We start from the raw sequence: 13,206 nt of genomic DNA, 5'->3' as shown, positions 1-13,206 counted from the left end.
TGCTGGCGGGTCGGCACGAGAAAAAGGAGAGGGGAGGGTAAATCGGCAGGGAGCGCGTGTGCGCGTGTCTGTCTCTGCGTGCGCGTCGATTGCACCACCGCATCTTGTTCACCGTTTCTGCAGGGGGGCATGCTCTGATGGAGGGAAATAAACGGACAACCGTCTCTTTACACTTCGAATGATCCGGCGCCTCGTCACTCCAGATGTGACTGACAAGTCGTTCTATGTCGCCTGCTTTCACTCCTGTGCTGTTTAACGCAGAGAGGCTGTGACATCATGGCTTTGGTTATGGAACCTATAAGTAAATGGACACCAAAGCAAGTGCTGGACTGGATGAAAGGTGAGTTATAGGATGCTTTCTCTGCGTCACGTCAACCTCCGACTTGTATGTGATCTGACTGAGGATTATAGGAAGCTGGTGAAGTGTGCAGCGGTGGCCATACTGCACGCATGGAGCTTTTCCTACCTGACTGAGTGAGTGGAGGTGGTGCAGTGTGATGGGGTTCCTCCCCCCAAAAAGTGAGGGCACTCAGTCTTTATTTTGTGTTAAATGGGATGGTGTAGTGGCCTCATCAATGAATGTGGAAGATGTTTCATCTGCTCCTTTCACTGACACGCTTGAAGCTCATGTCACTGGTCAGAATGTTATATACGTTTGCATATGATTAATGATGTTAGCTGCTTCATCCCCAACACACGCACGCGCACGGACGCGCACACGCACACACACAGACACACACACTCGCACGCATACACACACACACACACACACACGCACACACACACACACACGCACGCACGCACGCACGCACGCACGCACACACACGTCCAACCACACCTGCATGTCAGTCTGTTCGGTAAGATTCGCGAAGGAATTGTTCTTGCGATTGTCAGTGTAAAAAAAGTGTCAGTGTAAAAAAAGAGGCGGTTAATTACATGTCTGCCTGCATAAGCAATGTTTAAGATGTGAGTAGGGGGGAATGTATGAATACTCACACACTAATAAGCTAGGGAGCAGTGTGACACAAATTGTGGCAGCCCTATTGATAGTTAAGGGAGACTATAGGGGTGTCCGTAATCGGGGGTGAGCGGCCGTCTTAATGGTGTCTTTGTGCATGTAGTATAAATACAAATTTTAAATGGTGTACCACGATTTTACAGGATTAGATGCTGACGTAGTGAAGAGACCCCAAAGAACAAGGCGGCGAGGAAATATGGAAGGTCCTTGAATTTGTAATTGGCCTCATCAGCTCCCTTCCATCCTCTACTTCAGGGGTCGGGAACCTATGGCTCGCGAGCCACATATGGCTCATTTGATGATTGCATATATAATACATATTGTCGTTTTTTTCGTCGTTCATTTCCCGTTGGGGCTGCAGTTGGCGGAAAGCGCAATTTTGATTGGATGACACTGACCTAGAATGGCCGAAAGCGCCATGTTGATTGGATGATAGTGGCCGTCATGTTGAAACAGGTAAACGCCCCTTTAAATGAGCCCAACTTGTGCACTTCAGCATGAATGCACCGGAGCATTAGAGGAGAGAAAATGTTCTGATTCTAATTTACAATGAAACAACACCATCGATGAAACAGTCGAATGTCAGTGACATTTTAACAAGCCCCATGTTAACGTTAGAATCGACATACTTCTGCCAGAAGTAGATTGCAGATAGCAAGTGTGGAAGCTTATGAGCCGTGTGCAGGCTAGCTAGCAGTAACTTCGCCTCTGGCCCGGCAAATTGAATTTCATTCCGATCGTTTTCCTGGATTTTTACCAAACACGAGGAACGGAAAACCATCCATGTTAACGGTGAGTACTATCACAAAGTTAGTTTAAATAATACATTCTGATATTTTGTTGAAAAGTGGCCGCGCGTGCGCGTGTGTGCGCGCGCGCGCACGCGAGCGTTTGTATGTGCGCGCGCGCGTGCGTGTGGCTCTCGCTGAAAACCATTTCTAAATACAGTAAAGTCTCGTTATATCGATATCGGATATATCGATAGTCCCGGTTATATCGATACTATTTCTATGCACGCACGGAGAAAATTACATGCAAACAGGGTCGGATATATCGATAGTCCCGGTTATATCGATATTTTTTCGGACTCCCTTGAATATCGATATAACGAGACTTTACTGTATTTTACTTTTATGGCTCTCTTAGTCAAAAAGGTTCCCGACCCCTGCTCTACTTTGTTGAATGTTCAAGCTGCAGTGACAGGAAAAGCAATATGGAACTGAGTCACTGTTCCATTAGTTACAACCCAAACATGGTGTTCAAAAACCTAAAATAAATGAAATAATGTCCATTCTACAGGCTATATTTTTCAAAATTTGAAGTACTCTAGAAGAGAAGAATGGCAATTTAAAGCTTGCATAGAGGCTATTAGAAGCGCTATCACAGCAAGAAGACTCCAGGTTTGAATTTCTGTCGTCATGGGGATTTGAATATTCTTGCTATCATTGTGTGGTCAAACCTCCACAAAAAAAGATGGAGGCCACTGATTTGCTATCGCGACCCCTTGAAGGGAAAAGCCGAAAGGAAAAGAAGAAGAGAGATTGTGTGGGACCTCTCTGGGGTCTAAGATTTGGTCCCATGTGTCCTGTATGTTAGGTGAAATGCAGAAATTTGCCATCTTGCGATGTCAGAGTCAATGTACGTAACTGTGAGTCGTACTCTTGTTTGATCTGGGGTGCCCATGGGAGTGGGCTGCAGCAGGGTATTATGCCGCAACATCAGTGAGGCTTAAGTGCCTTGCCCAAGAGCGATGGACCTCAGTTGTGGACAGGGAGTGAACCAGCTTCCTCTCATTCATACTTTGAAATGCATCTCAAAAGGTCCAGCCGCTCATTCAGAATGCAGGTCTTGTTCCAGTAATTTAAAGGCCAGGCATGCTTCCATTCCGAACACTCCACGGCTCGATATGAAATGTGCTGTGATTGATCCAGGTGCTATTTTTGTAGGGTAAAGAGTTTTGCTTTCCGACAATGAATGGTCTCAGAGATGATTTTTTAATCAAAAACATGTTACATGAAATTCATTCAAAGGCTCAGCATCCACCTTTGGCCAAACCTTTCTGGAGTACTGACTTTTTTGAATTTTTGAAGCACTTCAGTGCCTTAACAAGAGACAACCCAATATTTTGGCAGATGACAAGAAAAGAAGCAATTAGAGTTGGCAATCAATGTGTTTTTCTTTCAATCTATAAAGATTGCAATTTGCCTTTTCTCTCCCTCCTGTGGCCAATAATAATCTAAGGCTTGACTATGCTTTCGCCATTATTTTGCAAGATCGTTGAATGGAGAATTTGAATTTGTCCTGTTCAAAATCTCAAAGGCATAGCATGGCTGGAGTATGTTCTGGCAAGAGACCTGTCACGAAGATTTAACATCAAAATCATTTACAGATGAAGCAACATTTCACAATTCCTGCAAGATAAATTGAGGTTTAGCATACAGTACAGTGGGCCCTCAGTTTACGAATCCCTTGGCTTACGAACCTTTCGGTTTACGAACGTTACATTTATGAACATTTTACCTTGGCATATGAACTATTTTTCGGGATACACACCGAGCTGCCACAATGAGTGATGTGTCGTTCGTGAATGAGCCCGTACTCCAAACAAGGAAAGGCAGCAGACTTTTTTTTTGTCCTCTATTCCCCGCCCCCGGGGGATCAGGTTACAGACAGAGAGAGAGTGAGGCCGTTCTCCCAAAAACAAAATGGTGTCTTCGGTTAAAGCCACGTGATTGGTCAAGAACCCAGCAGTGGTGGGGTTGGGGGGGGGGTAAACATTAAAGAGACAGGCAGACAGAGAGAGAGAGAGAGAGAGAAAACACACACACACGCAAGGGAGAGGATAGAGCTTGAAACAAAAAAAAAAGAAAAGGGGAAAAAAAACGAGTAAAATGGTGAGAAAATGGATAGAAAACAGTGGCATTTGGACCCATTTCAACTTTGATAGTTCAAAAGCAGAGTGTAGACTGGGAATACACATTTGGGATGTATATTTTATATATATTTTATATATATTTGGGATACACACTTCGCCTTACACACTCTGTCTGGGAACCAATGAAGTTCATAAGCCAAGGTCCCACTGTACATGTGAAGTTAAATTATAGTTTAATTTGGGTGGATCCTTCTGTTTAGGAATAATTAATTCGGACTTTACAACATTGCCTAATCAATGACATTTGACCAAATAGTTGGTTGCAAGTAGCAACATTATATTAATAAAAAAAGGTTATTGGGTGACTTCATGGATGAAATCACAGTAGAGATTTACCCACAAATGGTCAATAGGGATAAATAAATTGTTGGTTCTTGTGATAAAAATATTTGTTTTCAATGAACAATAAATGATCGTTGCATTACTATTGTTGATTTGAATCAATATCAGATGACATGCATATTCCTATGACATTCCTGAGGCCCATTTTTAGCAGTCCACTTTTTAGGAATCTTTTTTACTACAAGGTTAATCTATTTAAGGAGACGACTAGACTATGTGCGCTACTGAAAGACTTCAAGCAGCTCAACACCGACAAGGCTCATAGAAAGATGACTCATCAACATTTATTTTGAACACCCACACTGGAGGAGTTTCCTCTCTGCATGTATTTGTGTTTGACAGAAACCACATGTGACAGGGTGTGTTCCAAAAGAAAAGGCTCAATGTACCAAAGCTGCTCATTGGTTCGAAAAAGTCTTCAAATTAATTTTTTGACAAGAAATAAGCATTTGGCACACAGAAAAAAAACTTTTTTTAAAGTTGACTCTAAAATGTGTCTGGTTTCTTTCTGGTTGTGTGACCACTTGATAAAATTAAATTCAATAAACTCCACACATTTTTTTCAGTTTCATTATGCAACACAACAATTTAAACATTGAGTGTGTGAAAACATGACTTAGAAAACTATGTGAGGAGATGAAAGTTTCTATACAAGTACATAAGACAGAACATTTTGTTTGCCAATTATCGGCCACTTTAAAGGCAAGGCATGGCCGTTTTACTCATAGAGTATACATTTCAAGGCAACTCAATGTGCTTCATGTAAGCAAAACCAAAACAATCACAAGCACTTGTTGGCAACAACAGTGTCTTGGATAACGACAACTTTCTTTTAACATAAAGGCACGTGGTAGTGAGTCTCTGCTATTTTACTTCGTACGTTGGCTGCTTCTTCTTTGGCACACACTGTCTCGAAAGGGTGACCCCCCCAACAAAAACAGGACCCAACTCTAATTAGGCCCCGTTTCTTAGTGTTTTGTCTGAATGAAATGGAACTTTGGTCATAACAGGATTATTAAATTCAGAACTTCACAATTGCTCTGCACACACACACACACACACACACACACACACACACACACACACACACACACACACACACACACACACACACACACACACACGCGCACGCACACACACGCACACGCACACACACACATATACAATAACAACCTAAACATCATGATCATCGTAATCACCCATCCACCCATTATCTAATCAGTTGTTTCTCACCAGGGTCACGAATGTGCTGAAACTAACCCAGCTGTCTTCAGGGAACAAGCGGGGGGCGCCCTCAACTGATTACTAGTAAATTGTAGGGCACACAGAAAAATAAGCATTTGAGCTCACAGTCATACCTTTGGACAATTTAAAGTCAGCAATTAACCCGCCATGCATGTTTTCTTTTGGGAAAGTGGGAGAAAAGTCAAACAGGGACAGGAGAAAAAGTGCAAACGTCACACGGGAAAGCCAGGCCTGTTATCAAACCCAGGAACTCTGCACTGTGAGACAACTCTGCACTGTGAGACAGACAGACTCTTTAGTTTCCATTGCGTTGTGATCAACAAATTCATTCATCGTGATGTTCTGTGCAATCCACTGCGTTTTCAAATTCAAAACCAAACTGAGCATACAATGTATTTGATCGATCTCTTATCATACCAACTGTTACTTTTGATGGGGAGAATAATTAGGGAGTCGTATAACACGCACACATGCACACTAACGCAGGATCTTTAAGTGGGGCATCTGTAACCATGGAAACCAGACCTGATCGTGCTGGAGTCACAACACGTGTCATCGGATGGGGAGGCAGGAACCACACACACATGCCCGCTACACATGCCTGGATCACATATCTAAACAGAGAGCGACGCACATATGCATTCAGCATTACTGACACACACTCTGTGTGTCATGATTACGAAGGGGGAGAGCAGAGCAGGAAATTTAGGAAGAGGAAAGCATGCGGCAAAATGAACAAAAAGCTTCCTTCAGATGGTGGAGGAAATGAGGCTCTGAAGGAGAAACGGGGAGTGCATAGTTTATGGCTGAGCTGCGCATAAAGAGATGCAGCGGGCAACATATCAAAGTCGTCGCTCTATCCGGACCCTGAGACAGAGGGTCCTGTGTCTGTGTCTTTTTGCACCTGTTGTTACAGGAACAACACTTTTATGAGGCAGTGTCAATTATGATATCAACAAGGGAGAGTGGGGGGACGTTAAAGAAGGGCATTTTCTCCCCTTTTGAGGTTTGTCTGTTCAGGTGTTAAGAAGACAGGGAACGAATGCCTTGACTTTTACTTCATGTATCTATCCGGAGGTGTTGGTTTTTTTCTGCTTACTTTTGATTGAAATGCTTTTAGGTCAGGCCTTGATGGCTCTGTTTTCCATATTTCTTAAATGCAGCACTTTGAAACAACAAAACAACTGAACCATTGGCAGGAAAAAACACGGCCTCCTTTTAACATTCCAATTCATAGTATGTTGTTCGAAGACACATTTTTATACGTGAGGAGAGACTTCCACTTGCCAAAAAATTACCAGAGTATTCTCTATTTGTTGATGCACCGAAGCCGAGAAGTCCATTTTGTGTTTATTTACCTTTTGCTCACAAATAATAGGAGAACACTGTCACCTGAACTGTTTGTTTGTTTGTTGTGTGGAACGACGTCAGATGGAAATGGACTTCATTTACTCAACCAACAAAGAATTCAGTGCAGGGAAAGCAATTTACAGACGTGAAAGCACTGGAAAAATAAAGCTTCTCGGCTCAATATACTGAGATCTGGCATGATATTCCACAGCGTGCACGTAATTATTTTTCAAAACATTGAATGTTTTTATGATATTTTTTTAAAGGATGTTCAACCTCCATAATCGTCAAATTTACTCACTATGCAATAGTTGCATAAAATGCTTCTGTCATGAACACATCAGTACATTTTGCTCGTTCGACATTCACCTGCAGCCAGGTAACCACTTTATAATTATCACTTTGTTACTATTTCAAGCAAATGAAATCTGCCATCCCGACTAGCTTTGCAAAATCAGGGATTTTGGGATCCATCAGTAATAAATGAAAGGTATTATTATTATTATTATTATTATTATTATTATTATTATTATTATTATTATTATTATTATTATTATTATTAGGTTGGAAAAAACAAATCTCAATTCGATTGCCAAAATCCACCAGAAGATGGAGTAATACTGTATATCTACTTAAACAACGATGAGAAAGTTTCTTCAGCCATCATCTGTGCTTCTTTGAAGGTGTCGGATGTTTCTCATCGATGGACCACTCCTGTAGGACTGAGAGCTTACACAGACCTACTTAAACAACATATTTATTTACTCTACAGATGACTACAGGGCGATAATGCAATAAGAAAGAAAGAATACTATAAACGCCCCCAGACTCTTTAAAAAATGCATATAAACACTCAATATAACATATAGTGTTTACATGCTTACAAAATCTTCTTTGACATTCACTCATTCCCCAATTTATTCGTGAATTGAAAATATGACGTGGAACGCCATTCCCGAATTTGTTCAAGTTTTGTTTTTTCTTGCGGGGCGGTGCCGATCAAGTGCTGGTCAGACCGCTGCCAATCTTTTGACCTCCCACGAGGTGGCAGCATTTGTCTTTTGTACAGCTGCCCCTACTTGCACCTCATTTTACTCCAGACCAATATAACTTGGGAATTAATTCGTTTTTTCTGATGAAAGAAGATAATCTAAGGTTTCTTACGCTGCATTGAATGTTTATCTAGTCCTAAAACTAAATATTCTGTGGGTCCTGCAATTTGAGTGAAAATAGCAAAAACTCCAGCACTGGAGTGGACACATTTCACGTCTGGCAGTGAATCACACAATACATTTTTGCCAGTTATTTAGTGGCTCAAACTATTGCTGTCTTGATGCCGTCTCCACAAACGTCTGTACACACACACACACACACACACACACACACACACACACACACACACACACACACACACACACACACACACACACACACACACACACACACGCACGCACGCACGCACACACACACACACACACACACACACACACACACACACACACACACACGCACGCACGCACACACACACACACACACACACACACACACACACACACACACACACACACACACACACACACACACACACACACACACACACACACACGCACACACACACACACACGCACACACACATACACACACTTTAACCCAGTCACACGCATTTGCAACACAAGCAGATATAAAGGCAAAGTCTCAACTGAAAAAAGGAGCCAAATGAAATGAAAAAGAAAAAATGGACAGACACAAACAAAACGTGGCGAATATTAAAAATATTATGAGGCAATGCCATTGGACCGACCATTTTTGGACCGTCGAAAGTTTGATACATCCCAGCCAGCTTGCTTTTCCGGCTGGGCACACATGGAGAAGTTTAGTCTGTTTTTTTGTTCAGCTAGTTGCATTTGAGATTGAAAGCTGAGGCAGAGGTAATGTCAGCTGACGTAGAGCTAAAATGCACCTACTTAAGAATATTCTGTAATGACATGATAAATATTTTACGGTAGGAATTTTTTAGTGACTTTTGAGTTTTTTGATATCAACAAGGGAGAGTGGGGGGACGTTAAAGAAGGGCATTTTCTCCCCTTTTGAGGTTTGTCTGTTCAGGTGTTAAGAAGACAGGGAACGAATGCCTTGACTTTTACTTCATGTATCTATCCGGAGGTGTTGGTTTTTTTCTGCTTACTTTTGATTGAAATGCTTTTAGGTCAGGCCTTGATGGCTCTGTTTTCCATATTTCTTAAATGCAGCACTTTGAAACAACAAAACAACTGAACCATTGGCAGGAAAAAACACGGCCTCCTTTTAACATTCCAATTCATAGTATGTTGTTCGAAGACACATTTTTATACGTGAGGAGAGACTTCCACTTGCCAAAAAATTACCAGAGTATTCTCTATTTGTTGATGCACCGAAGCCGAGAAGTCCATTTTGTGTTTATTTACCTTTTGCTCACAAATAATAGGAGAACACTGTCACCTGAACTGTTTGTTTGTTTGTTGTGTGGAACGACGTCAGATGGAAATGGACTTCATTTACTCAACCAACAAAGAATTCAGTGCAGGGAAAGCAATTTACAGACGTGAAAGCACTGGAAAAATAAAGCTTCTCGGCTCAATATACTGAGATCTGGCATGATATTCCACAGCGTGCACGTAATTATTTTTCAAAACATTGAATGTTTTTATGATATTTTTTTAAAGGATGTTCAACCTCCATAATCGTCAAATTTACTCACTATGCAATAGTTGCATAAAATGCTTCTGTCATGAACACATCAGTACATTTTGCTCGTTCGACATTCACCTGCAGCCAGGTAACCACTTTATAATTATCACTTTGTTACTATTTCAAGCAAATGAAATCTGCCATCCCGACTAGCTTTGCAAAATCAGGGATTTTGGGATCCATCAGTAATAAATGAAAGGTATTATTATTATTATTATTATTATTATTATTATTATTAGGTTGGAAAAAACAAATCTCAATTCGATTGCCAAAATCCACCAGAAGATGGAGTAATACTGTATATCTACTTAAACAACGATGAGAAAGTTTCTTCAGCCATCATCTGTGCTTCTTTGAAGGTGTCGGATGTTTCTCATCGATGGACCACTCCTGTAGGACTGAGAGCTTACACAGACCTACTTAAACAACATATTTATTTACTCTACAGATGACTACAGGGCGATAATGCAATAAGAAAGAAAGAATACTATAAACGCCCCCAGACTCTTTAAAAAATGCATATAAACACTCAATATAACATATAGTGTTTACATGCTTACAAAATCTTCTTTGACATTCACTCATTCCCCAATTTATTCGTGAATTGAAAATATGACGTGGAACGCCATTCCCGAATTTGTTCAAGTTTTGTTTTTTCTTACGGGGCGGTGCCGATCAAGCGCTGGTCAGACCGCTGGCAATCTTTTGACCTCCCACGAGGTGGCAGCATTTGTCTTTTGTACAGCTGCCCCTACTTGCACCTCATTTTACTCCAGACCAATATAACTTGGGAATTAATTCGTTTTTTCTGATGAAAGAAGATAATCTAAGGTTTCTTACGCTGCATTGAATGTTTATCTAGTCCTAAAACTAAATATTCTGTGGGTCCTGCAATTTGAGTGAAAATAGCAAAAACTCCAGCACTGGAGTGGACACATTTCACGTCTGGCAGTGAATCACACAATACATTTTTGCCAGTTATTTAGTGGCTCAAACTATTGCTGTCTTGATGCCGTCTCCACAAACGTCTGTACACACACACACACACACACACACACACACACACACACACACACACACACACACACACACACACACACACACACACACACACACACGCACGCACGCACGCACACACACACACACCACACACACACACACACACACACACACGCACGCACGACACACACACACACCACACACACACACACACACACACACACACACACACACACACACACACACACACACACACACACACACACGCACACACACACACACGACACACACATACACACACTTTAACCCAGTCACACGCATTTGCAACACAAGCAGATATAAAGGCAAAGTCTCAACTGAAAAAAGGAGCCAAATGAAATGAAAAAGAAAAAATGGACAGACACAAACAAAACGTGGCGAATATTAAAAATATTATGAGGCAATGCCATTGGACCGACCATTTTTGGACCGTCGAAAGTTTGATACATCCCAGCCAGCTTGCTTTTCCGGCTGGGCACACATGGAGAAGTTTAGTCTGTTTTTTTGTTCAGCTAGTTGCATTTGAGATTGAAAGCTGAGGCAGAGGTAATGTCAGCTGACGTAGAGCTAAAATGCACCTACTTAAGAATATTCTGTAATGACATGATAAATATTTTACGGTAGGAATTTTTTAGTGACTTTTGAGTTTTTTCTTTTTACTTGCCCTTTTTTTCTGACAGGAAACTCAAATATAGAAGGCAAGGCAATAAGACAGAACTCGGCACTGCATATGAGTGCACCCTGACACACGTAAAGTCTCGACAGAACAGCTAAAAACAGATTTGACTGTGTACGACTGAGAGCTCAATTCATGTTAATGGACAAGCGAGAAAGTCACTGCTGAGTAGCGTTTTTTTAATCTCACCTCATAATAAGCAGTAAAATCAGATTTTACCGTGGCATTCAACAATGTATTTCAAACACAAGGGCAGTAGAGAATGTTGTGTGTTTGTTTTGTTTGTCAGTGCCTTGCATCAGTGCAGAGTCCCGAGGGCCAGCAAATGCTGATCTGTTACTTCCACCTCGAGGCTTATACTGCTCTTGGTTGCTTGGCAACCCTCATCTTTTGCCTAAAATCATAACATTGGAAGGAGTTTAATGGAATATGGATGACAAAGCTTCATGGAAAAATAATAATTGAGACAATGAAGTGGTTTTTGAGGTGTTTCCCTCAAATACTTATCACATACACACAAAAAATCCCTGCTGTAATTCAAACCTGAAATATAAGATTGAAAAAAGACACATTTATGTCATCCCGATTGCAGTTTTGTATGTGGATGCTTTTAAGGTTTCTTCAGCCGTCATCTGTACTTTTTGAAGGTGTCGGACGTTTCGTCTCCTATCCAAGAGGCTTTGTCGTTCGCTGACGAAGCTTCTTGGATAGGAGGCGAAACGTCCGACACCTTCAAAAAGTACAGATGACCGGCTGAAGAAACCTTCTCATCGATGGACCACTCCTGTACGACTGAGAGCATACACGGACGTGGATGCTTTTAGTTTGCGCTCCAGTTTATTTCCATTCTTGAATTAATTTTCAGGTTTCCAGCATCTACCAGAGAAAAGCAAAACTCGACAACACAAGATGACACATTGTGTTTATTTTCGCTTCATCTGGGCGAACATTCGTTTCTCAAGTATGAGACTGTGTGACCAATTCGTAGAGAGGAGTCCAGATTGATTTGACCTGCAACCAAAATATGTCTTAACCTACTTGTTGATGAATAATTAAAAAAAAACTAAAAATCATGTAAATGTCTGAACATCAGATGTTTCTCCCTAAGGGGAAGATGTATTTATTGACATATTGACATATTTTTAATGCACGTGATTATACTATCACGTTTGAATTCATGAATTCAAATTCCTTGTTACTTACTGCAGGATCTTTTCTGCGTCGATCATTTCAGCATGGCTGTATCTGCTCCTATTGCTGCAGGCCACATGAAGAAATCTGCTCATGTTCTTAACTTGCCGACATCTCTGTCAACGTTATTGGAATACTTTGGAATTTGAATTTCTCTACCGTAGTTAACAACATAAAGTATACGCCGAAACATTTGAACATCTACAATACACTGTCTGGAAGAAAATAATCTGTTTTAAATTAGATATCAAGTAGACTGGATGAACTTAATACAAACATAAAGGGAAGACAATTTCAATTTAATGCATCAATGTCGCATACAATATACACAATATAGGATGGATGAGACTCGTTTATACTTATTCCAACTTTTACTTCTCCCACATTTTTTTCATTTTTTTCTTTCCCTTGTCTTTTTCAAATGATGATGTCCCGTCATGGGCGGCACAATGGGTACTTGGATAGCAAGCCGGCCTCACAGTGCAGAGGTCCAGGGTTCAATTCCGGGATGTGGACTTCCTTTGTGGGGTTTGCATGTACTCCTTGCTAGTGCCTGCATAGGTTTTCTGTGGGTTATCCGGTTTCCTCGCACAATTTAAAAAAAATACATGGTATGTTAATGGAACATTCTAAATTGACCCGAGGTGGGAATGTGAGTGTGAATGGTTTTTCAACCAGGTGTGC

At 41.1% G+C, this 13,206-nt stretch overlaps 1 protein-coding gene across 1 annotated transcript in view; it reads left to right on the top strand.

Annotated features, from left to right (window-relative positions):
* The first annotated feature begins 134 nt into the window (after positions 1-134).
* LOC148901660 (connector enhancer of kinase suppressor of ras 2) overlaps positions 135-13,206 on the top strand; it is a 63,711-nt gene continuing 50,639 nt past the window's right edge. Inside the window, exon 1 of the mRNA XM_088989596.1 lies at positions 135-340. Within this exon, the coding sequence (XP_088845722.1) occupies positions 277-340 (64 nt within the window). The 5' untranslated portion in view covers positions 135-276. The remainder of the gene's footprint in view (positions 341-13,206) is intronic.

The sequence above is a fragment of the Hippocampus bargibanti genome, linkage group LG02 (assembly GCF_051943395.1).
Source record: "Hippocampus bargibanti isolate YZ-2025 linkage group LG02, ASM5194339v1, whole genome shotgun sequence".
Classification (NCBI taxonomy): domain Eukaryota; kingdom Metazoa; phylum Chordata; class Actinopteri; order Syngnathiformes; family Syngnathidae; genus Hippocampus; species Hippocampus bargibanti.
The sequence above is the reverse complement of the archived record's forward strand: the minus strand, read 5'-3'. Positions and strand labels throughout refer to the sequence as shown.